Genomic DNA, 26,793 nt, shown 5'->3' with positions numbered 1-26,793 from the left:
TGGGAGCGGCGTTGCTCCGGCCTGGAGCCGGTTGGCCTCCTCTCTTTTCCTCATTCCTCCTAGTTCACTGTCGACGCTGTCCTCGTTCCAGAAAGGCAAGAATCGCCGCCGCCGAGCAGCTGCTGCTCGGTAGCGCGGCAACTGCTGCTCTTGGGTCTCGATGAGGCCGTGTGAGTTCGCCCCTGTCCCGACCGTCGTCGTCGTCGCCGTCGACTCAAGGCTAAGTCTTTTTCTCGCTCAATTCTATTTCAATCGATTCTCAATCGTGAATCAAAGACAAGGTGTAATCTCTTCTTGTTATGCATAAACTCAAATTATGCTCGTTTACTCATATGTGCAAACTGTCACTTGCTCATGATCGCATAGTTGGGTGTTTACTAAGTTCAAGATTTCTATAAGGTCTTCTATAATTGAAACTGAAACTGATCGTGCTCATGCTTTAATATGAATGCTTACTGGAATGGGTATTTGAAATAGAATCAATACCTTGAATGTTCGAACTGATTGCTTGCTGTTGGAGGTTGAACGTATTGTACAATAACTGAAATGAATTGAAGATGCTATTGCTTACACGAATGAAGGAAACTTTGGCAAAAATGGTAGAGTTTTGAGTAAACTCACCTTGCAGTTGCTTGGCTTAATTGTCGTACTGCTTGTTGTAATTGGATGGTTTTAATGGGGAAATAACTGAAATGAATATGAATGTTGGTTCTCTTTCAATATATGCAGGTGAAGATTAAGGAAAAAGAAAGCATTGAGCCAGCTTTACCTTGAGTGTTTCGGCCGAAACGAGCTGGGGTTGTTCTTTGGTACTTCTGTGAATGAGCTGAGAGTGAGCATTTCATTTGTTGGGGGAGTTGATACTAATAGAAAAATTTGCTGCCGCATACTCAAATATGCTAGCAGAGATAGGGTGGCTGGAGGTTGTGACATGAGGGAACCGGGCAGCCATTGGAGGCGGCTTGAAGAGATGGCGCTGCAGAGGGTGGTCGGCAGCACACTCATTTTCTTTCTACTAGCTTTATTGACTTTTCTATCTCTCTTCTTTCTTTGTAAATAAGAGTATACCCCTGCAGCACTCTACTTTTAAACTCTCTCTCTTTCTTTGATTGTTGTGCCAACTTGAGTGAGTGGCAGTAAGGTGGCCACGTAAATTCAACCTTGTAATATACTAAACGATTTTCCCTAAGCTGGGAAGTAGACTGTATTCGTGAACTGTAATAAAATAATGGTTTCGAGTCTCTAATCACCGCGTTTCTGTATCTGTTTGATATTTGCTTCCTTGCTTCCAATATTTAAAAAAAAAATTGTAATATATCTTAAATTAAATCCGTGGATTTAATCTGCTTTGCAGTCGTAAGTAATTCCAGGACTTCTAGTAGCACTAATAAAATATAACTGCATATGTTTCTCGATTAATAAATAACATGACTTTGCTAAGTCAGTCATAACTTGGAGATAATAATTATTGAATAGCTCAATAATTCTCATCGCGATTTTCTCAAGCGATACAAAAGCATAAGGCTAAAATGATAACTCCGTCTCTAAAAAAAAATCAGGATCATAAGCTGGATTCACATATAACTGGCAACTGGGTTTCATTTACTAAAAGATGCGATATTAATTATCGCGATACCATATTTAAATAACATAAAAGAGCGGGTCACTACAGTTCGTCCCACTATAAGTGGCATGTTTACATAAAAGAAAAAAAATTACCCTTAACAAAATGTAGGCCCCACCACTTTTAACCAATTTACGCATTCTTCTTAATTCTCGTGCCGAAAAATTTTGAGTCACTTATAGTGAGACGGAGATAGTAACATTTATGAGATGACATTCACTTTCGAAAACTTAGGAAATACAAATTAGACTACATATAACATAAGAGTAGTGATAGATTAACATAATATGTATATACGTATATTGAATATTTTAATCATTTTGTATTATAGACAATTAATAAATTATTAACTTATATAACATTTTACATATTTATCCTTTTGCGTAATTAAGGAAAATATTAAGATGTTTCTAATTCAACCTTCCAATTTTAAATTTCATATTGTTTCCTTAATAATAATAGATTTTATTTCCATATTTTATTTTAACTTTATAATATAAATTGTGTATACTAAGATTCTAAATTGTCATAACTTGTTCGTTTTGAATTCTTTTTTCACATATCATATATACTCCCTATGTCCTCAAAAAGTTTGCCCCAAATTCTTTTTGGGGTGTTTCCAAAAAGTTTGCCTAATCTATTTGCTTTCCATTTGTACATTACCATCAACTTTACAATTATATTTTTAAACACTGTTTTTGCACATGACCCACCATCAAATAACATTTTTCAGCTTTTATTAAAACTCATGTCATTCTCTTTAAGGCAAACTTTTGAGGGACGGGGGAGTATTAAATTAAAGATCTTATTACAATGTGTAATTCTAAATGCATATTATATATATACTTTCATAAATGAAATAACACAATTTTGAGAATTATAAAAAAACTATATGAAAATGAAAAAAAATAGAGGATATGCCTAATATGCTATGATTTTTTAAATTTGAAAATGTGCGGGTGTAAGGTCATGGGTGTTGGGCATGAGGCGAACCTTGATAGGCGTAGGGCATCGAGCGAGTGTCACACCATTGGTGTCGGGCATGAGGCGAACTGTGTAAGCCGTCGAGTGATCATTGTTAGATACCAGGCATCGGGTGTTGGACATCAAGTATCCAAAATCTCTAATTGAACAATGCGGTGAACATAGGGGTGCAAATAAATTAAATAATTTTCACCTTCAATATTCGATTCTATTTTTTTATATTCAAATACAAATACAAATATTTTTTAAATTTGATTAGTTATGAAATGCGATTTAAAATCATAATATACGATTCAATATTCGAAGTATTCGATTACACAAAAATAGAGAATAAAATAGGTATAAAGTAAAATATAGAAAAAAAAATATTTACTTAAATAAAAATAATCTTTAGTATATGACAAAATATATTAGTATTAAATTACAATTTAAAATTTATTAAATATTTTTACAAATATGAAACTATTTTAGGACAAAATATACCTTCATTATTTAAATAAAATCAAGTTAATATATTCAAAAATAAATCAATGCATATTAGGTAATAATCAATTAGTCAAACATGGTATAATTAGTTTAATATATATAAGAAAAAAATTAATTATTAAGGGAAAAAGATGTATTTTGAAATTAATTCCAAAAAATCATCCAAGGCTAAATATGTAAAATTGTATTTCAGTTAATTATAATACTAAAATATCCTATTATGTTTATATATAGTACGTAAGAATAGATTTATGAATAGGGTAAATATCACTTTATGTCTCATCGTTTGGCCGAATTATCGATTATGTCCCAACTTATCGATAATATCTAATCGGTACCCAACCTAACAACATTTTTTCAATTGTGTCCCCTAAAAATTTTCCGGCGCCTGGAAGATGATGTGGAACGCCGGAAACTGTGACGTGGATTTTTAAAATTTGCCAGCTATAATAAACTTAAAAAAAAGAAAAGAAAAACAAATATCTATGTGGCACTAAAACAAAACTAACGAGTTTGAGAAACCTCATTGATCCTAAGCGCGGCGGCGCCCAAACCTAATTTCTGCAATATCTCGCCCTCGCTGATCGACAGCGAAGCAGCACCGAACGCGTTCCCAAAATATCCATCCGGCAAAGACGACACCCTCGCTCTTGCGCCAATGAGGATTATCGAAGCGCGAGTAGTTGGATCGTTGTTAGCTGCTTGAGAGCGCACCGTGCTCCGCCAGATGCGCCATGAGTGCTTGCAGAGTAGATATTTTGTCAGTGCCGGCTTCGGAATTAGCTTTAGCCTTCAATTGACTTAACTCTTCTTTGTTGAAGTGGAATACCTTCTGCAGCACCAATTGAGATGGAGCGGCCATTAGGTTTTTCTCTAACGTAGGGATATGGATGAGTCTGTTATCAACGGCGGCGGCAGCACCATTGTAGCGGTCACGGTCGAAAATTGGGGATTTCGAAATCGATTCCGAACCTCGAGAGATCTCCGACCAAGAGTTGAAGAAATGCCAGAAGGAAGCGCCGTCCACGGCGGCGTGGTTAGCGGCGGAGTCGATGAAGATGCTGTCGTCGAGCTCCGTGACTTGCACTGCCAATAGAGGCTTTGAGATTCCTTCGTAACTGTGGACGCCAGTGTTGATCGGGAACAACAAAGACTCGATATCCGTGTAGCTCGGCCCGAGGAGGCCGGAGACGGTGACGGAGGCGGTGACTGCACGAGTGAACTCGGCTCCTGCGTTGTTGCCACATAATTATTTGTATTTTTGTTTTTAAAAAGTTTAAGAATGTTTGAAATTCCAAATGTTTTAATAAATCCACGTCACAGTTTCCGACGTTCCACATCATCTTCCGGGCGCCGGAAAATTTTTAGGGGACACAATTGAAAAAATGTTGTTAGGTTGGGTATCGATTAGATATTATCGATAAGTTGGGACATAATCGATAATTCGGCCAAACAATGGGACATAAAGTGATATTTACCCTTATGAATAAGATAATTACAATTCATACGTCGGTGAGAATGAAATCAATAATATCTTTATAAAAAAAAGTCTTATAGCAAAGATAAGGAATCAAATACTTTTTTATTAATAAAGAGGTCAACTTCGACTCCCACCCCCACCTACGTATAAGTTGTAATTCCATTTTACATAAATATATAATTTAATTAGTATTAATTATTAAGCGAATTATTTAACATGTTAATAAGTTATTAATTTGAAATTCATAATATATACAGACAGACAAGCTGGTGTATCTGGAAAGCCAATTCAGACAGATGGCAAGCACATCGAGGTGGAGCTGTTGGCTCCGCCTGATTATCACAGCCGCCGCGGTGTCGATGTGGTGGCGAAAAGCTAACTCGCAGCCGCAGATTAATCTGCTGAATAAGGGATGCAGCCAGTACAATGCAAGCAACGCTGCGGATTTTTTCAACAACCTCAACGCCACCTTCTCCGACCTCAGAAGTCAGCTATTATCGGGCACGCTCTTCGCTACCGCGGAGCAGGCGAGGTCTTCGGATCCCGTCTACGCCATGGTTCAGTGCAGAAACTACATGACTCCAACGGATTGCTTGGCCTGCTACGACGCCGCCGTCTCGCAGATTCGGAATTGCTCCGCCGCCAATGGCGCTCGGGTTATCTACGATGGCTGTTTCCTCAGGTTATTCTATTTTTTCACAAAAAATTGGGCACAATTAGGTATACTGTATAACTGGGTTGACCCGCACTCGGATTAGAATCGTCTAAGTGAGGGTGCAATCCGATTGTACGGTACACCCGGTTGTACCCAAGACCACCTCCTAATTTTTATCCAACATTAAATTATCCAACATTTTTCCCCATTCTTCGTAATTTTACTTTTTATGACTAATTAATATGTGAAATTTACGTACTATTAGTTTGGTTCGGAAATAGGTTGTAGGATTTAAAGAAAAATTTATTTAGTCATCAGGATTATGCTTTCAATAGTAAAAAAATCAATTGATAAATTGAAGCTAAAAAGTTATTTATACATATACGTTAGAATGTACTAATATTCTAGGTTGCCTATTTTCTTGATATGCAGGTTAATTAAGTAGAGTTTTAAATAAAAGAAATTTATTAATAAAATTTACTAAATAATGGAAGTGCGATTTAATTAGTAAGAGCTTTTTATTAGGTCATTAGATTAAGATTCTAGAAGGATTAATAATGATTCTGATCCATTTTCTTTCAAGGTGACTCAGACCCTTAAATTTATGGGTTAAGATTAGAGGAGAAACTTCTTAAAATCTAATAGATCTGTTGGCGAGATTTGATTTCATACTCACTCTGTCCAATAATTATATAGTTTCATAATAATGCACTTTTTTTTTATATGAGTAGGTAAAGTGTGATTTGTTGAAAATGAATTAAAATATTACAATTAAAGAATGGGGAATAGGTACTTTCTAAAGCCTAAAGGCGAGGTTCCCAAATTTCCAAGGCCCTATATAAATTACTCTTCAACCAATTTGGTTAACACCTAGAAAGCGAAATAATAGACTGAAATATGATAGAAAGCCAGCTCAAAAAATATATAGAACAGCGAGCCTATTTTAAAATGGTAAACAAAAAGATGAATCAATAATAAATACTAATATATTTGCCTATAATAATAATAATAATAATAATAATAAGGGTTAAGTATCAAATAAGCTCTTAACGTGGAAACCCTTATTACATTGCCGATCCTATGGCAAAGGGGTATCAAATAAACTCCTATCGTAATTAATTTTGAACAATTACACCCTTAGACCTAACGTCCACTTAACAGCCGTTTAATTTTATTCTGTGGCTCTCTTCTCTCCTTCCCCAGCCACGCGATTTCCGGCGAGGCTACCGGCTATTTTCGGCCTTGACCCCCTGTTTCGATCTATTAGGAGAGGTGAGAGAGAGAGAGTCGGGAAGAGAGAGGGAGAGCGGCGACGACTTTTGCTCTTGTTGCCGGAGGTTGAAACTGGAGGCGAAGGGGAGGCCCAGCCATGCGATTTCCGGCGAGGTTACCGGCTATTTTCGGCCTTGACCCCCTGTTTCGATCTGTTAAGAGAGGTGAGAGAGAGAGAGTCGGGAAGAGAGAGGGAGAGCGGCGATGACTTTTGCTCTTGTTGCCAGAGGTCAAAACTGGAGGCGAAGGGGAGGCCCAGCCACGCGATTTCCGGCGAGGTTACCGACTATTTTCGACCTTGACCCCCTGTTTCGATCTGTTAGGAGAGGTGAGAGAGAAAGTCGGGAAGAGAGAGGGAGAGCGTCGACGACTTTTGCTCTTGTTGCCGGAGGTTGAAACTGGAGGCGAAGGGGAGGCGGCGATCGCTGAGCTGGGGCTGGGGCGGTGCGCGGACACAATCATTGGGAACAGCTTCGTGCGCGGTGTCTCCGGCGGGGAGCGGAAGCGGGTGAGCATCGCGCACGAGATGCTGGTGGTGGACCCCAGCCTGTTGGTCCTCGACGAGCCGACGTCGGGGCTCGACGCCACGACGGCCTACCGCCTCATGGCGGCGCTGGGGGGCCTCGCGGCGAGGGGGAAGACGGTGGTGATGTCGGTGCACCAGCCGTCCAGCCACGCCTACCAGATGTTCGACGATTTGCTCGTAAAAAAATAAAAATAAATAAAAGAAAGTTAACGGTGTTAACTCTCCGTTAAGTCGGGGGCTTAATTGTTCAAAATTAATTACAATAGGGGTTTATTTGATACCCATTTGCCATAGGGTCGGCAATGTAATAAGGGTTTCCATGTTAAGGGCTTATTTGATACTTAACTCTAATAATAATAATAATAATAATAATAATAATAATAATAATAATAATAATAATAATAATAATAATAATAATGTACCCCATTCAAAAAAATAAAAATAAAATGTAAAGTCGTATGTTCGTAATATTGCTGGCCGGCACACAGCAAGGCGGCATTATTTGACAAGGACAAATATCTTCAATTTAGAATTGTTGCTCTCAAATTCTTTCATTTGTCTGACTTCACTTTTTTCATGTAATTTACTCATTCCATCCGTGAAAATGATAGTATGGTTTAAAAAATATTTAATTTTTGAACATGATTGATAAATGTATTTTAAGTGGAGAAAAAGTCCTACAAGAACATTATAGTAAGAGTTAAAGCTGATTTTTTTTTAAAAAAAATATTAAGTCTAAATCAGATTAAAAAAGAAACAAAAAAAAAGCACCTCAATTTTTATGATCAGCAAAAATTACAAAAAGACCATAATTTATTATTTTAAAAATTTATTTAATTAATGTATTATAATATTTATTACTATATTAAAATTAAGTGGCAATTTTGTAAATAGAATAAATTGGAAGTCAATTTGTATTATATTTTGTCTTTTTCTTCGATTTGATATTGTCTTTTCTTTATCTTTCCTATTCATCCTTGAATCACACGTGTGGGCTTTAAGGAGTGCAATAAAGGTTTTTCTTTCTATTTTATTTTTCTTTATCTTCTTATTTTTCAATTTTATTTATTTTCTATATTTTTTGAATTTGATTAATTATAAAATATTTAGCATACAAAATTAAAAATCACAATAAAATATTAATTTGAACTATTTCATATAAATATATTTGATTCAAAATGTAAAAATTATATTCCGTCTGTCCTATAAAAATAATCTTAGAAGGGAGTAACACAAGTTTTAATAAAAATGTTTAAGTATATTATGAGTAGACAGAGAATCTCACCTTAAAAATTGTGTTAATATGATAATTAATGAGTAAAAATTAAAAATGTCCACTTTTGCTAAGTTGTAATGAAAAATGTTCACTTTTATAAAACTATTGTGTCATGCCCAAATTGACTAAAACTATACCCGTAATGTCTCAATAAATGTACTTGCAAGACAAAAATAGTCAGAAAAATAGTTTGCCGCGCGGGTGGCAACCTACTTTTCCGACAGTAAGCTATTTTTTCTTACATTTTTCTTACACAATTATACTTGTCTTAGAAAATGTAAGACTTTACATAAAAAATGATGTAAAGCCATCAACATTCAAGGGCAATTTCGACTCTTCATTTTGATTTTGGCATATGATGGTCAAGTTTTTTTCTTCTTTATATATATATATATATATAAAAGTGACATTTTTAATTAGAAGTTGCAAATATGAGCATTTTCACCATCAACACATAATTAATTGTATTGTGAGTGGAGAGAGAGTCTCACCATGTGATAGAAAGATAACAAATTAATATATGGAGGGTAATTTATTATGGATTGTGTCCATAAATAGAATGTGACTATTTTTTGTGGATACTCTAAAAAAGAAAATTATAACTATTTTTACAGGATGAAAAGAGTATTTATTTAAAGATTAAAACGTAAAAAAAAAAATCAATCATCCCTCTTATTTTTTGAATAAGATGATTTAATTCTTTATAATTTAATTTTTTATTTCTCTGTTTGTTTTTTTTTGTTTTTTTTTTTTGTTTTTTGCTTTTCATAATGTATATAGGGGTGTGATTATGTAAATCCACTTCTTATGATAATATATAGGTCCAAATTTAGATCACATATTTTCTTTACATGGCACATTAAGTACGCGACACGTGACAGATGTTTTTCAAGGCAAAATACACGCAAGGGTAAAATAGGAATAAAAATTTTAGAAATTAAAAAAAAATAATTTCTTTTTTAAATTTTTTTCTAAAATTTTTTTGGAGCAAAATAATATATACCCATTCTAAAAGATAAAAACCTAAAAAATACCCACCCATTATAAAACATATAAATATACCCATGACATTTTTACCCTTATGTCAAGCATTAAAGTATTTTACATTGATGCTTGACCACTGATGCTCGACTTGTAATCGACAAAAGTCGAGCATTAGTGTGTTTTCTAAAAATGCTCGACTACTAATGCTCGATTGCTCGACTCGCAATGATTGAGCATGTCGAGCATTGATGTATTTACTACTATTGCTCGACTAGCAGAAATCGAGCATGTCGAGCATTAATATATTTATCACAAATACGCTAATGCTCGATATACTCAACTCGCAATGGTCGAGCATTAGTGTATTTACCACTAATGCTCGACATGCATTAGTCGAGCATGTCGAGCAAAGTTCACGATTTCAACAAATTTTGTGAATTAAGTATGGGTAAATTTGTCATTTCAAGTTCAAATGGCTTAATTTATATAGTTTTCTTTTATAGTGGGGTATTTTTTGTTTTTTTGTCTTGGAGAACTGATAAAAGCATTCGTTAACCATTTTCCCCCCTCACCGTCACCGCCTTAATTATGCATATAATTCAACACAAATATGCAAAGCACTAGGTGACCCGTGAGGTGTCTTTCGCTTCTGCTCACCGTCTTAATTATGCATATAGTTAAATATAATTATACATATAATTAAATACAAATATAAATATACATAAACACATATATATACATAACGTTGCACACAAATTAAATATGTATTGAAGTAGTTGACTCGTCAAGTGCCTCCAGCTCCTGCTCACTGTTCGTCGTTATCAGGGTCGGCCCTTTAGTGAAATAGGTGGGGCAATGGCCCAGCCTAATTTTTGGGGGCCCCAAAATATAGGCCCATTTGTATTATACCCTACTAAAAAAAATTTATTTACCTTGTTTCTAAGGGAGACGGTAGCCTATGCAACAATTAAACAAAAAAAATATTCTCAAATTAAAACGGCTATCATCTCTATTCTCTCTCTCTCTCTCTCTCTAGCAAACGGCTCTCTCAGAACTCTCTGCACTCTATCTGACTCTCTCTATCTCTAAGCTCTCTCAACTCTCTCCATCTCTCAAATCTCTCGGCTCGCACACAAACATCCTCTCCTCTCACTGTACTAAGCCTCTGCTACGTTGTGCCGGCGCCGGAAAAGGGACTTTTGTTCAGCTCCAGTGGTCGCCGGTGCTCTAGCCTGCAGCTGCGGTCGCCGGTTCTGCAGCCGAACTCAACTGGTGTGTTGTTCCAATTTTAAATTTAATTGCTTTGAAATTTTTTGTGGGTATTATGTTTCCTAGAAAATATGCATTGGGTAGTCAAAAAGAAATAAAAGAAAAAGAATTGATGAGGTGATTAAAACTAAAAAAGGAGTCATTCATAAGTTTCTTATACCTAGTTCTAGTTCTTCGGTGAAAGAAGTTGATGTGATTGAAAATGAAGAGGTTGATGCTATTATTGAGAATGAAAATGATGCATTGAACGAAGAAATTGATGTAGATGAGAATGAGAATGATAATGAGTTGATTTCAATATTAGCCTCTAAAGTTAAAAATGATATAGTTAAAAAAATCAAAGAGGCTAAGTATTATTCAGTGATACTTGATTGCACTTCACATATAAGTCATAATGAGCAAATGACTTTAGTAATTCGATGTGTTGATATGACTAGTTCTCAAATAACGATAAAGGAATATTTAATATAATTTATAAGTGTGGATGATACATCGGGATTAGCTCTTTTCAATGAAATACAAGCTGCTTTAGAATCACTTGGCCATGATATTGATAATGTGAGGGAACAAGGTTACGACAATGGTTCCAATATGAAAGGAAAACATCAAGGTGTGCAAAAGAGATTTCATGAAATTAATCCTAGAACATTTTATATGCCATGTACTTGTCATTCTCTTAATTTAACAATATGTGATATGGCTGGTTCTTGTGTTAAAGCTGTCTATTTTCTTGGAGTTGTGCAACGTTTGTATACTTTATTTGCTAGTTCTACAAAAAGATGGAAAATTTTACAGGATCACCTTCATCAATTTACTTTGAAGTCCTTATCAACAACAAGATGGGAAAGTCATATTAATAGTGTTACTGCTACAATAACTCAACCTAATGAGATAAGAGATGATCTATTTGAACTATCAAGAGTTAGTGATGGTGCTAAAACTAGGAGTGAAGCCGAGTCTTTGGCGACTAATGAACTTGAGAATTTTGAGTTTTTGTTGCGGGTATGACAATATGGCATAATATATTGAACAAAACAAATTTGATTAGCAAAAAACTACAATCTAAAGATATGAAAATTGATGTTGCAATAGTTATCTTGAAATGTTTGATTTCTTATTTTGTAAAATATAGAGATCAAGGTTTTCAATCGGCCTTGACATTAGCTAAGGAGCTTGCATCTAAGATGGAAATTGATCCTATTTTTCCATCAAAACGTATGATTTGTAGGAAGAAACAATTTGATGAAAGTTGTCAAGAAGAGATTCCATTATCTGATTAGGAGTCTTTCAGGATCAATTATTTTATTATTATAGTGGATATTGCTATTTTATCTTTAAAGGCTAGATTTGAACAATTGACAATTTTTAAAGATATTTTTGACTTTTTGTTTCCTCATAAGATGTTATCTTCATGGGATGGTAATAAATTGCTTAACTGTTGTGTTAAACTTCAAGATGCCCTGAAACATAATGATAAATTTGACATTGATGCTGAAGATTTATATTCTGAAAATGCAAGTGCTACAAATGTGTTTACCATCTGAAACAAAGTCGCTTGGTGAGGTTCTTAAGTTTGTTAAAGTTTCAGATTGCTTTCCTAATGTTTCTATTGCATATAAAATATTGTTGACTATACCAATTACTGTAGCTTTAACAGAAAGAAGTTTTTCAAAATTAAAATTGATAAAATTATATTTGCGTTCTACTATGTCTCAAGAAAAGTTGAATGGATTAACGATTTTATGCATTTAACATGAGGTATTAGAAAAGCTTGATCTTGAAGAAATTATTGATGATTTTGCTTCTCAAAATGCTAGAAGATTTAACTTATTTTTATAATTATTTCATCATTATTTTCTAGTTTATCGCATTTTATAGTTAATGTTATAGAGACCCATTTTTTTTCTTTTCGCCTAGGGCCCCCGGAATGTCAGGGTCGGCCCTGGCCGTTATGTATATAACGGAACAGATATACAAACACATATATGCATGCATAACGTTGCACATAAATATATATTGCATTAGGTGACTCGACAGGTAATAAAACAAAAAATTATCAACATCATGCACATTTGTATATTTGTATCTAATTAATTATATGTATATTTATGTTGCATATTCTCGCGAACGGTGTGACAAAATTTTAGATAAATTAAAAAAATTAAGAAAAAATATAGGATTAGGTTCTATTGAAAAGTTAGAAGTGAGATTAATAAACATATAATTAAATTCATTGAACACACCAATATAACTGATGAACATACGAATCTATTTAATTTGTTTTAAAACATGCTACCGCCAGGGATCGAACCCCAGACCAAACACGCGTTTATAAAAATTAATTGACATGTTCATCAAAATGTACTAGCTTGTTCACACCTATTTAGATTGCTTCTCACTTCTCAACATATTTGTGCTTCTCAATAGAACTTCTCCCTTTATATATTATATATATATATATATCCTATATATATACAGGGTGTGGTTATAATGAGAACCACACTTATCGTGAGAACATAAGAACCATTAAAATTAATGCATCTGCTATATAAATTAATGCATTCGCTATTAAATTTAATGCATCCGAAAATAATAAAAATTTTGCTTCCTTCAGGATTCGAACCCAGGATCTGCATTCATCCACCAAGATGATGCATCCACCGTAGATCTTGATGATCGAATGGCTTAAAATGGTTCTCCGTTCTAATTTTATTTAGTGGTTCTTATTTGAACCTCTCCCTATATATATATATATATATAGGTATCTATATATATATATAATATCTGAAATCAATATTAATTTCATATTCGAATTTGAAAATGTTTGAAACACGCATGCTCTCTCTCTCGTGAGTCAAAGTGGGTGGCCGCCCACCAGCTTTGATATTTCTGTTTCGCGCCGCTGACCGGCGCTGCACACCCGCGCGCAGTCGGATCCCGGCCACCAGACCTTGACGCCTCTCTTCACGGTCTGCCGCCACCGAAGGAAGATCCGGCGCGACTTGCAGATCGGCAGCAGCGGCGAACGGCAGAACGAGCAGCAGCGGCGACCGGCAGCGCGGCAACTTGCAGATCCAGCAGCAGCGGCGACCGGCGATCCAGCAGCAGCAGCGACTTGCAGAGCGGCGACCAGCAGTCCAGCCGCAGCGGCGATTTGCAGCGCGGCGACCGGCAGATCCAGCAGCAGCGGCGACTTGCAGAGCGGCGACCGGTGCAAAGCAGCAGCGCGGCGACCGGTGCTCCAGCAGCAGCAGCGCGGCGAAGGCCCGGCGTTGACTACGCCACCACCCCGACGCTGCTCGCCGCACGCCGGAACCGGTCTCTCCAAATCAGCTCCGCCTCCGGAAGGCCTTCTGCGTCGGAGATCAGCCATGGTTCTTTCGCCGACGCCGCTCTCCGGCGCCGCTAAGAGAACTGCTTCCTCTCTGTCGCCGACTGCTTCAGGAGCCCGTGGTTTTCCTGAGAAACCTGATAGCCTTCGCCTGCCACAAATCTCAAACAACTTTTATCAACAGCCGAGGGATTTGGAGCATGGGAATTTGAAACTTGTTGAGGTTTGTTTATCGGATAATCCATCAGGATCTGGAACTACCTCTACAATTCCGTCTAAAGGAACAGCTTCGGTGCCTAACTTCACAAAACAGCCGCCACCAGAGGGTAGGGTTTCATACGCCTCGATCATGCAACAACGGGTTGATCGACCTCCAGATTTACCAGCACATAAATTCTCAGCACTTAAGGCTGAGAAACTCGCCGATGGGTTCTCTCTCACCATTCCGAAACAGATGTATCAAAAACGTATAGCTGAATTCGAATTCTCTGTTATTGGAAGGGTATTACTACGGAAAGGAAGCAAGCCACAGGCGACACATCAGTTGAAGCTTGAACTCAACAATTTATGGGGTATCCAATCAGAGTGGAAGCTTCTCACTCTGGGTAAGGGTTTTTTCACCATGAAATTCTCTAATCTTGAAGATAAAAAACTTGCGAAAGCTAAAATTGTTTGGGATTTGGCTGCGGGTTCCATTCGCCTCCGCGATTGGGTTCCATGTTTCAATCCCTACAAAGAAGTCTCTTCTATTTGTCAAGTTTGGGTTCGGATTTATTACCTTCCGAATGAGTTTTGGGATCCTGAGGTAATAACAACAATTGCTAGAATTATTGGTTTTTCAATAAAAATTGATGGTGTATCAGCTCATGGAGAGGTCGGCCATTTCATTCGTGTGCTAATTGAAGTGGATCTCGCTCAGCCATTGCAGGAATCGATGCTTATAGATTGTGAACATCCTTTCTATGTCGAGTTTAGCTATGAACAATTGCCTTTCTTTTGCTCGAATTGCCGCATCACTGGACATCAGGTGGAAAAGTGTACAAAGCTTAAGCGGAAGGACATCCAGGACAGTAAAGAAGCTCTGATCGAGTCTGCTACTGATTATGAAAACAAGAGCAAGAAGGTTAAGCCTAAAGCTCAACTAGCTGATAAACCTGCTGCGGCTTGGTCAAAGGTTACCGAACAGGCGGTAAAAAAACAGATTGTTGTTCAGGTTCTTGAGAAAGAGGCGCGGAACGCATTTCAGGCTCTTGACTTGGAGAATAATGCGGAGACTGTTTTGGATATGGGCGTTGATCCTATTTCTGGAACGTCTTTCGGGGTTCATTTATCTGGCCCGGATTTGTTGGATAAAATCCTGGTTCCGGTTCAGGGGGTTAAAGATGTGATTATTAAAGATAGTGACTTAGTCATTAACGAGGAGGACTCGGATGTGGAGGAAACTTTGGAGATGGAGGCTCCGAATGGCGCGGGTTTGAACAGCCCGATTATGGACGACACAGTTGTTGATCTCGAACGTGACCCAACTTTGGACAAAAGAGGGGGTGTTTCGCATGAAGGTAACAAGGATTTGTCCGCTCTTGGCCCGGACAATATTGCTAGTCGCATTAGTCGGTTAGAAGAGCAGGTTAATCAGGGGATGCAAATGCTCTCGGACAAGACGACCAAGCGGGGACGTGGCCGCCCAAAGGGCACGGGAAAGGGCATGGGAAAGGAGCCGATGCAAGCGGTTCCGGAAGGTAGCATAAAAGGTCGTCTCAGGAATGCGGGTGAAATGAGCTACAAGCCGAGGGACTTTGTAGTTGATTGTAGCAATAGTGATAGCATGAGGGCAATGAATAATATAGTAAATAGACGTTGGTCAGATGAGATGGACGACTATCCTGAGTTATGGGATTGCTAGTGTCTTTAGGATTCTCAGCTTAACGATCTCTTTTCGAGTTTCGTACCCTTAGTCTGCGTTTTGTGCTCTCAAGGGTTTTTTTTCTTTTTCTTTTATAATAAACCTCAATTTAATAATATTAATTTCATATTCCACTCCTCCGTGTAATCTATACACAACAAGATTCGTCTAAATGGAATTCAGCTATTAATAGTATCATTCATTTACAGAGACAATGTTCCACACCTACCAACTTTATTTACAATCACAAGCTTACAGTTTCAGCGTATTTCAAAGCGAGTTATTGACGTACAATTCAAGTATATTGAGAAGCTTTCTTGTTTCACTTAATTAAGGTATGAGAGCAATAACTTCTACGATCAGACAACCCTTCCCGGGAACGTCCAAATATGCGGCAATCGAACGGCGCCGCAGCCGGCGGAATTCGCAGCATCTGGAGAGGCATTGCTAAGGGATCTTGAAGTAGCAACACCAAGGACCAAAGCCTACTATGCAGCAAGCAAGAGGGCCGTCGGGAACTTCACAGTGTATGGCGTGGCACAATGTGCTCAAACCATTACCCAAGCTGGCTGCCAAGATTGCTTAACTGTTGCATACAGAAACATAGAGAGCTGCTTGCCTGATGCAGATGGAAGGGCCATCGATGCAGCCTGTTTTCTCAGATATTCGGACACCCCCTTTTTCGCTGATAATCAGACCACAAACATCACGCCCTTTCTAGGAGCAGGAGGTACGATTTTAATACGCTGCTATTCTTTAATTAGTCTGATGCATGGCTTTGTATTTTCAGGGAATTCAAGCAAGAAGAAAGCTATTATTGGCGGCGTGGTAGCAGCTGGAGCTCTTGTTCTAATTTTGGCTGCTTTCTTGTTATGGTACAAGTTTGCAAGGAAACCCGAAACTGCTCCAAGAAGTGACATTTTGGGGGCAACCGAATTGCAAGGTCCAAATAGATACAGCTACAAGGATTTGAAAGCGGCAACAAGCAATTTCAGTGAGGAAAATAAACTAGGAGAAGGCGGTTTTGGAGACGTATACAAGGTAAAATCATAATACTATGATTTTGTGTTTTTGCATGGTTTAACTAAAATGTTGCACTTGCAACTCAACAGGCGACATTGAAAAATGGGAACGTCGTAGCAGTGAAGAAACTCAACATAAGCTACAGCAGAGCCAAGGCAGACTTCGAGACTGAAGTAAGGCTTATAAGCAATGTTCATCACCGCAATCTTGTCCGTCTATTGGGATGCTGCAACAAGGGACCCGATCTGCTTCTCGTATATGAATACATGGAGAATGGAAGCCTCGACAGATTCTTATACGGTATATATGCTTAGTTATACATACCATTTTCTCAACCTTAATTTATATATGCACACAAGTAGTGACGATCGATATATCATTGTGAATTATATAGGTGATAAACGAGGAAGTCTGAGCTGGAAACAACGATTCGATATATTATTTGGCACAGCGAGAGGGCTTGCCTATCTGCACGAGCAGTACCACGTAACCATCATACATCGTGATGTAAAGCCAAGCAACATTCTACTGGACAAAGAGTTTCAAGCCAAAATAGCCGATTTTGGGTTGGCAAGGCTTCTGCCAGAGAACCAGAGTCATGTTAGCACCAATTTCGCAGGCACATTGTAAGCCCCTTCTCCTTAATCTACAAATTAATTAAAATGATAATTAACTGAGATTGATGATGATCGGTATATATATATGAATCAGGGGCTATACAGCACCAGAATACGCAATCCACGGGCATCTATCAGAGAAAGTCGACACCTACAGCTTCGGAGTTGTAATCTTGGAAATGATGAGCGGCAAAAGAAGCAGCCACATGAATATGGATACCGACACAGAATATCTTCTCGAAGAGGTAAGTAATTATAAGTAGCTGTTTTTCACTAATTGTTTCAAGAGAAAGTATTATACATGAGTATTTGTAAGTGCAGGCGTGGAAACTGTACGAGAGCGGGCTGCACGAGAAGCTAGCTGATGCGACGTTGGAATCGAGCGAGTATAAAGTGGAAGAATTGAAGAAAATGGTGGAAATTGGTTTGATGTGCACACAGTCGCCGGCGTCTTCAAGGCCAAGCATGTCTGAAATAGTGGTGATGATGCTAAGCGATGGATCGTTGGAAGGGAAAGCTCCAAGCAGGGGGTCTGTAAGTTATGGAAATAGGGTTGGCGGTGAAACGAGTACATCAGTTTCAACAGGATCGTCTGTGTCTAATGCTACCAACTCTTTCACTCGCTTCACAGGTCGCTAGCTTCACTCACCTCTTTTACTTTACACTTGTATGTTCAACCACCTAAATCACTATTCATCGCTGTGTCTGTCCAATCTCTCATGCTCACAACAAACAATTCTGTCTCTTGCCACCTCAACTTCTACTCTTCATTTATACTATCATTTTATTCTCAAATATTCCTTTTTCGTTCTTGGATATATCTTAGGTTCCGTATTTTTCTTCGAAACGAGCTTCACTTTTTCTACCCCTTTTCCACTTGATTAGATTGTTTTTTAAAGCAAAATGTTACTGAGGCAATTTATTTAAGTAAAATTCGAGATAAATTGTTTTTGTTGTAATTCGCCCACGATTAAATAAATACTCCATCCGTCACATTGATCTTGTCCTAGCTATTTTTCTATCTATACATTTCTTATAAAAAATTATACTCCCTCCGTCCCTAAAATAACTTCCTCTTTTTCCATTTTGGGACGTCCCCCGAATAACTTCCTCTTTCTTTCTTTCTATTTTTGGACACCTACCCCACCACTAATAATACTTTATTTATTCTTACTTTTCACTTTTCACCACTCTCAATACTAATTATAACACTTTTCACAACTTTCAATAATAATTATATCACTTTTTCTCCATTATCAATACACTTTACAACTTTTCATTAAAACCCGTGTCGTCCCCAAAGAGGAAGCCATTTCAGGGACGGAGGGAGTACTATTTATCTTTGTAGTAAGGCTAAATATCATATTAAATCACAAACTATATCCACTTCATTAAAAATATCCTGAATCATAATATTTTAAAAACTTCAAACTATTAAGTTTGTATTAAAAATGTCATGCATCCATTTTCTGATCTCCAGGATCATGATGTGGCTCGCCGGATGCCATCGTGTAATTTATATTTATATTTTTAAATGACATAATACAAAATTACGGCACTTTATGCTATATCACTTACAAAATTAAGTCGATGATGGATAACTAACCATCAACACGGTTTAAATCAACTGACGTGACACAAAACGACATTGTTTTGTGTCATGCATGTCATTTAAAACAACAATATATAAATTACATGATGACATCCGACGAGCCACATCATGATTCTGGCGACATGAATAATGAATGTGGTGCATTTTTTATACAAACTTAATTAGTTTGAATTTTTTAAAAAATCTTCTTATAATTTAAGATATTTTTGATAAAACGGGTGTAATTTGGAGTTGTATGGTACTCTTGTGTATGGATAATTGAATCCTATATGTATTAGAACTAATTGATACTTCTATCAATATACAAGCGATACTTTTCAGCGTGAATATATTTTTTTTCGATCCAAATAACTAATATATGTCACAATATTTTTTTAATATAATTTCTATATTGAGTCGGGTAGAAGGAATTTGATAGATTGATGAGGTCCTCAGACAATCTAACACCAATATTATCCAATAATTATGTGTATATATTATAGCAGCGCAACATCATCGTTTTGTGCATCTCCTCTTCAGATGTAGAGTAATAGCAAATAACATTTGAGGCACTTTCAAGTAATGACAGGTGCATACCACTTTCAAGGACGCCTGAAAGTTAGGATTTGTCACTATTTATAATTTTTCGTTGTTAATATATATAAAATTGAAAATAATTTTGTTTTGTTTGTGATTCTAATTAATTGAAAGACTACCCCAGGAGAAGTCAAGAATTAATATTTTGATTAGGTGTTTCAAATAAGTATTTATATGTATATATATATATATATGATTCTAATTAATTGAAAGACTACCCCAGGAGAAGTCAAGAATTAATATTTTGATTAGGTGTTTCAAATAAGTATTTATATATATATATATATATATATATATATATATATATATATATATATGTGTGTGTGCATATGGGTGGGCTACCATGAAAATACTTTTAAGTGTATAAAATATGAACAAATCATGTCCATTAGATCATAGTGAATTAATGGTCCAGATCAAATTATATGGAGATCTGAAATTCGTAACTGTTTCCTTTGCAATTCATATGTTTTTTTTTATTACGAATTGAAAGTACTTTTGTTACGAATTATATTATATGCATGAATCTGAAGATCTTTTGTTATGAATTATGTTCTGATTAGGCAAATTTCTAGCCACAAGATCAACCAAGATCTAATGGACATGATTTATTCATATTTTACACACTTAAAAATATATTTATTTTAGCCCCAATGAGACCCCCTAATTTTAGTGAGATCTAGGCACGATATGGTGCGTTTATTTTATCAATCCTATGGCTGATATTGTATCTGGAGGGTGATTTTTTTTCACAGGGTTCGAATCCTGGAGGGAGCACATTGTTCATCAGTATATACGACCCTGTTCATCAGTATATATGTCTTATTCATTACAAATTTTTTAAATTTTATTTTTCATCAGTATATACATCTTGTTCATTAGATATACGTTTTGTTCATTAGTATTGTATGTCTTATTCATTGTCTTAATGTTTCACGAAAATTATGGGGTCTCACTGGAGCGCGCCCATATATATTCACTACTTGATATCACATTTAGTAGAAATTGCATGATTGTTCCATTTAACCAATGTATTAACATAAATACTACTTATGGGATGAGAGATGGGAGGATGAGGTACGTCGCCTTAATTTGGACAAAAAGGGCGAGGTACCATGTTCCTGAGGTTATCCGTAATGAATCACCGGGGTGGCTCGAAGTCTGTTATTGTGAGAGCTCACAAGATGGTGAACACTTAATGATTAAATTATTCTTTATATTATATATATATGTATATATATTATAGTTTGAATTATATTTTTGTAAATAGGCTTTAGAGGAGGGAATTCCCATCAAGAAGTGTGTATGATTCCTTTAGAAAATTACACGTGAAGCATGATGGAGCTTATACCTATAAGAAGACATGGAGAGATTGATGTAAGTTTTTTATAACTAAAACCAATATTTGTGACTTGTAATATATCTTAATTAATTTTTTAATGTTTATGACTTGCAATATCTACTAATTAGGCAAGAGTGAGAGAGATTATTGAGCAGCAGATAGTTCCAATTTGAGTCAGATATATGTTGATGAGGTGATGGGAGATAGACCATCTCAATAAGAAGCATATATATGATGTTCGGCATTGATAATACCCTTGCACGGAGCCTCGTGGGCGGTACTTCGCAGAAGTCTCATCTCCACTTACAGTACGTCTCAATAAAAAAATTACCGACGTAGAATTTTATGATGTCATTGTTTAATCGGTAATCTCTCAGTAATATATTTTACCAAGGGAAATTAGCTAGTTACTAACGAAAATTTTCATCGGTAATTTTTTTTCTTTTTTCTTGTGGTGGTAGAAGGACATGATAGATTGAGGTCCTCAGACAATCTGACACCATTATTCTCCAATAATTATGAATTTGTGTTCTTGTAAAAAAGTACTCCCTCCGTCCCATTATTTAAGACATAGGTCTCTTGGGCACGGAGATTAAGGAGAGGTAGATTAGTTGTTAAAGTGTTGTGGCCCACCACTATTAGTGTAGGTGATTAATTTTGGAATCTTTCTATTTAATGCTTTACTTCAATTTTGAATTTAATTTCCAAAAAATTCAAAAAATTTAATTCATTTAATTTAATTATTTTTTTTTAATCCAGATTATTTATTTTGGTTGATTTTTTATTAAACCTAAAGTTCATTTATTGAGCAGTCAATACATCATTAAAATAGGCGGTTGAGCAGTTGGAAACAAAAGTAAAAGTGTTAATCTCCAAAAATGGGCGCCAACCTTCATTTTTCATTCATTAGTTTAATTTCCCACCAAAATTTGGGATTACAACCTTATAAAGGTGCGGTTCTTCCAGATCAGTTTTTCACACAAAAGCTGTGATCTTAGAAGCTCCAAACACCAAAAAAAAAAACAAAAGATGGGTAGAAGGAAGGATTTAACAAGTGAGGAAAGGCAAGCCATGGCCTTCTTTCTTCTTCAAAATTCAACAGATGGGAAGCTCCACCATGGGACTATCACTGCTGCCATGGCGAAATGGGGGTGTTGTCGGAGCTCCGTCTCGCGTTTATGGCAGGCTGCAAAAAAGGAGCAAGCACAAGGTCAATTAGTATCCGTTCAAAGCAAAAAAAAATCAACAAATGTAGAAGAAAAAGAGTGCAAATAGATTTAGAACTCATATCTAGTCTAGAGTTGCATAAAAGGGGAACCATTCGAAGACTAGCAACAGGTATTAATTGCTCGAAGAGTACAGTGGGCAGATGGATCTCAAAGGGGCTGATCAGAGCTCATTCAAGTGCTATCCGACCCGATTTGACGGCTCCCAACAAGTTATTGAGGCTACGGTTCTCTCTTGAACAGATTGAATATGATAGGATATGCAATGTCCTAAAGTTCAAGAATATGCACAATGTAGTGCACATTGATGAGAAGTTGTTCTACATCACCAAAGCAAACCACAAATTTTACTTAACTCCAGAGGAAACTGATCCACATCGCACTTGCAAGAGTAAGAAGTTTATCAAAAAAGTTATGTTTAGTTGTGCAGTGGGCAGACCTCTATTTAATGAAGATGGGAGTGTGTTATTCGATGGCAAGATAGGGATTTTTCCTTTCACAGAGATGGTACCAGCCAAGAGAACAAGCAAGAACAGGCTGGCTGGAACAATGGAGGAGAAGCAAATCCAATCCATCACCAAAGAAGTGATGAAGGCCTGCTATATCTCCAAGGTATAGCTAAATGTAGCAAATATTTGCATTCATTTTTACCTAAATCCAGTTAATTGAAGTTCATTCCTGTTCATTCCAGTTAATTACAGTTCATTACAGTTCATTACAATTCATTACAGTTTATTGCCTTTATATACAGTTAATTCCTGCAATTTGGGACAAATGGCCTCAATTTGCAAGCAAAACTATATATATACAACAAGATAATGCAAGGCCACATATTAAGGACAATGATCCAGATTGGAGAGCTGCTGCAACAGCCAATAGATTTGATATCAAGATTATACATCAACCTCCAAATAGCCCAGACACCAACATCAATGACTTGGGTTGGTTTAGGGCCATTCAGAGCTTGCAAGTACAATCAGTGGCCACAACTGAGCATGAGCTAGTACAAGCAGTTGAAAAATCATTCGAGGAGCTAAGTCCTCATACTTTAAATGCAGTTTTCTTGAGCCTACAAGGATGTCTAATTGAAATCATGAAAGTAAGAGGGCAAAACTATTATAAGCTTCCACACATGAAGAAATGAATGCTTTCAAGGCAAGGTGCACTTCCAATGTCATTAGAGGTGCCAAAAGAACTTGTGGAAGAGTGCATTGGATATTTGATTGAAAAAGGAGTTGTTGAAGGCATAGACCAACTGAATGAGCAATTGGGATTACATGATGATGCATATGGGGCAATGGAGACAACCTTCAATCAATTGAGCATGATTGAGACTGCCTCCACTTAGCACCAGGCAGCAACATATGCAAGAGTAGGAGCATAGTTTTTGTACAGCTTGTGTGAATGCATAGTTTTTGTAAAGCTATAGGAATGCTTGTGTGAATGCATAGTTTTTGTAAAGCTATAGGAATGCTTGTGTGAATGCATAGTTTTTGTAAAGCTATAGTGCAAGGAATGCTTGTAAAGATGTTGTTTTCAGTTTAATGCATAGGAATGCTTCTAAAGATGTTGTTTTCAGTTTTTTGTGCAGATCAGTTTTTGGCAGGACAAACAAGAGGGACATAGCCCTCATACCAGCAATAACACTCAAACAAGAGGGACACAGCCCTCATACCAGCAATAACACTCAAACAAGAGGGACACAACCCTCATACCAGCAATAACACTCAAACAAGAGAGACACTGCCCACATACACAATACAATTACGCACAAATCTTGAACTAGGGCACACACCATATGCAATCACAAACAATTAGTCACAAGAGGGAACCAGGGAAGCAACCATCAATAAACCAAATGGGGACACAGCCCACAATCTCATTTTTTCATAGTTTTAATCATAGATTCTTAGCATTTTAGGGAAAAAAAAAATGAGCAGCAACTTCATCATCTCAGCATTCAGTCCATCTACCACAATCGCACTCATGGAAACAACACAGAGGGTCACACCCCTCATACCAACAACGCATATACGATCACAAATATCGCAACAAAAAAGAAAGATCTCACCCTTTCAATCCCGGAAACATAGTATAGACCATCCTTCGCAACAAGGGGGAGCACCGGAGCCACCAGTCGCCGCTGACGACCTCTTCCCGCTCGCGCACGACGTCATCCCAACTCTCTATGCATAGGAGAGCGTCTAGATCCGAATGTTGCGCCTTCATCGCGGTAGAGGGGCGGCGATAGATGGGCCGCCGGATCGGACTCCTTGGAACCCTCGAATCCTCCATCAAAGCACCACCGACGGACTCCTCAGAACCCTGGACTCCGCCGCTCCCATCATAGAAAAAACCAGACGGCGGTGACGGCAACGGAGGTATATTAGCAAAGAATTCTTCGTCCTCCGAATCGGGGACGAATTTAGAGTTCAAATATGCCAACCAACTGCTATTCTCGGCCATAAACACGTAGATCTAGGGTTCCAGAGAGAGGCGGAGAGGCCGATTGGGGTTTTGGAGGAGGGCGGCGCGGATGGAGGCTGAGGACGGAGGCCGATTAGGGTTTCGGAGGAGGGCGGCGCGGATAGAGAGTGAGGACGGCGGAATCGCGGGTTTCGGAAGAGGGCGGCGCGGATGGAGGATGAGGACGGAGGAATCCTAGGGTTTCAGAGAGTGAGAGAGGCGGAGAGGCCGAGAGAACTTGAGAGAGAGAGAGAGAGGCGGATAGGCCGAGAGAGTAGGAATTATGATAGGGTTTTTTTATTGTTTCTTATTTATAGTGTAATTAAGGTTAAATTAATTAGTGTATTTTAAAGGCTAATTCTTTCCTTATTTGGAAATGAGTCTTTATTATTGGGACACCCCAATAAGAAAATTAAGTAGGTCTTCAATAATGGGACGGATGGAGTACTATGTATTTGTGTTTGAAGACCTTAAGGAACCGATCTCGTAGATATGGGTGGTAATTAAACAGTTCAGTTACATATTAACTGAACAAACATATCAATTAACCATAATCGAAATTGGTCGAAATTAGTAACCGTAACCGAAATCGATTGTCGGTTCGATTAACCGCCAATTAACTGATTCGATTAACCGAAATTCACTTACTCAAATTCAATTTACCATTACAAGAACCTTGCACAAACCAGGGGGCTTAGCTCACTTGGCCACCGGGTCCTCACTTAAGTGATGAGACCCGGGTTCGATCCCCTTTGGGAGCGAATTTGGTGATTGGAGAGATAAGGTGGACTTGGTGAATTCTTGGAGTGTTTGGTTAACTAATTGTTAACATCTAACATAACTTTATCCGAAAAAAAAAAAAAAAAAAAAAAAAAAACAAGAACCTTGCACAAAGGTAATGTTAGGGGGAAGCATAGATCATATAGAATGAGTTCCCGAACTCTTTGACAAGAACTTAGGTAATGTTAGGGGGCAGCATAGATCATATAGAATGAGTTCCCGAACTCTTTGACAATAACTTTCTTGCATATTTCTTGAGCAAGATTATGTAGATGAAACAGAAGCTGCTGCTCCAAAGTCAGAAGGCGCACTCACTGCTTTACAGTTCACTTCCAAGACTTGCCCAATACCTGACGATCGAATTATTAATTTGATTGAAGCAAGAGATTAATGTAATCCACTGCAAAATTTCTAAAGTTCCAATTTTGATTGACAGATGATCAGGTGAACTACTAAGCAAGAAGGTTGCACATTGGTTGAATGGCTTGGTTCTGGCACCATAGATTGTTTCTGCTGTTGTTGTATAAAGCTTATAACAAATCGGTTGTTTATGCTACAGCACCAAGATTGCAGGCTGGTACCATGTCTCTTTGACGACCACGCTGCAAATTATGGGTGTACATCGCCATTGGACCTAAGAGGCTGACAACTTTGTTTGACCATAAGCAACTGCAGCCGGGCCCTATTTTATTTCTCTAAACTCTGTGGAATTCATTGAATACTGAAAAGGAAATTATTAGTAATAAATTAATATTAGGTATGTTTTAATTTTAAAATAAATCTAATATTTTTTATTTTATTTTAAATTTAATCGATTAATCGGTTTTAACCGAATTCCAATTAAAGCTAAAACTAATAATCAAATCAAATTCGTAAATTTTGATTATCGATTAACCGATTAATTGAAATTTCGATTCGATATATTGAATAACTGAAATCGTTTTACCACTCCTATCCGCAAAGAAAATTCAAATACTCAAAGCACATTTCTCACTAGATGACTGCATCTAAAGAAATTTAACACATGCGTGCAAAAATTTGTGAGGATCAATGACGATCCAATAAAACTTCTGTCTACTATATTTGACAATTTGTTTGTACTATTTTTATAGGACTTGTCTCACGGACAAGAATCAGAGGTCCAATTTGGCGGGGAGGATCAGCCGGTGCTTCATAAGCATCCAAAATCAAAGCTTATAATTATTAAATACACTCATATATCATTGTTGGAAATATGGTTTTAATGCCATATCTGGAAATTATTATTTAATTAAATATTTATTATTTAATTAAAATAATTATTGGATGTTAATCTACATCTCGAGTAGATCAACGTGATATACTTGAAGTCTCAAAACCGA

The 26,793-nt window shown here is 37.1% G+C and overlaps 3 protein-coding genes across 4 annotated transcripts; 2 read left to right on the top strand and 1 right to left on the bottom strand.

The window, feature by feature from the left end:
- Positions 1 to 3,788: 3,788 nt before the first annotated feature.
- LOC131023485 (uncharacterized acetyltransferase At3g50280-like) lies at positions 3,789 to 4,737 on the bottom strand. The gene is made up of 2 exons (XM_057953027.1): positions 4,719 to 4,737; positions 3,789 to 4,324 (listed from the first exon to the last, which is right to left on the bottom strand). Exons 1-2 carry the CDS (start codon positions 4,735 to 4,737, stop codon positions 3,789 to 3,791), a joined length of 555 nt encoding a protein of 184 aa, XP_057809010.1.
- Positions 4,738 to 4,778: 41 nt separating this feature from the next.
- Positions 4,779 to 18,225, top strand: LOC131021907 (cold-responsive protein kinase 1-like). Of its 2 annotated transcripts, XM_057951245.1 has the most exons (7): positions 4,779 to 5,256; positions 16,126 to 16,520; positions 16,581 to 16,831; positions 16,903 to 17,113; positions 17,208 to 17,439; positions 17,525 to 17,675; positions 17,752 to 18,225. In XM_057951245.1, exons 1-7 carry the CDS (start codon positions 4,871 to 4,873, stop codon positions 18,067 to 18,069), a joined length of 1,944 nt encoding a protein of 647 aa, XP_057807228.1. In that variant the 5' UTR covers positions 4,779 to 4,870; the 3' UTR covers positions 18,070 to 18,225. The 2 variants fall into 2 exon arrangements, with proteins under 2 accessions (XP_057807228.1, XP_057807227.1); XM_057951244.1 differs by having other exon boundaries at positions 16,126 to 16,831.
- Positions 18,226 to 21,989: 3,764 nt separating this feature from the next.
- On the top strand, positions 21,990 to 23,534 carry LOC131023483 (uncharacterized). The gene is made up of 4 exons (XM_057953026.1): positions 21,990 to 22,170; positions 22,260 to 22,798; positions 22,938 to 23,293; positions 23,342 to 23,534. Exons 1-4 carry the CDS (start codon positions 21,990 to 21,992, stop codon positions 23,532 to 23,534), a joined length of 1,269 nt encoding a protein of 422 aa, XP_057809009.1.
- Positions 23,535 to 26,793: the final 3,259 nt, after the last annotated feature.

Source organism: Salvia miltiorrhiza, chromosome 4, assembly GCF_028751815.1.
Source record: "Salvia miltiorrhiza cultivar Shanhuang (shh) chromosome 4, IMPLAD_Smil_shh, whole genome shotgun sequence".
In the NCBI taxonomy this organism is placed as follows: domain Eukaryota; kingdom Viridiplantae; phylum Streptophyta; class Magnoliopsida; order Lamiales; family Lamiaceae; genus Salvia; species Salvia miltiorrhiza.
The sequence above is the reverse complement of the archived record's forward strand: the minus strand, read 5'-3'. Positions and strand labels throughout refer to the sequence as shown.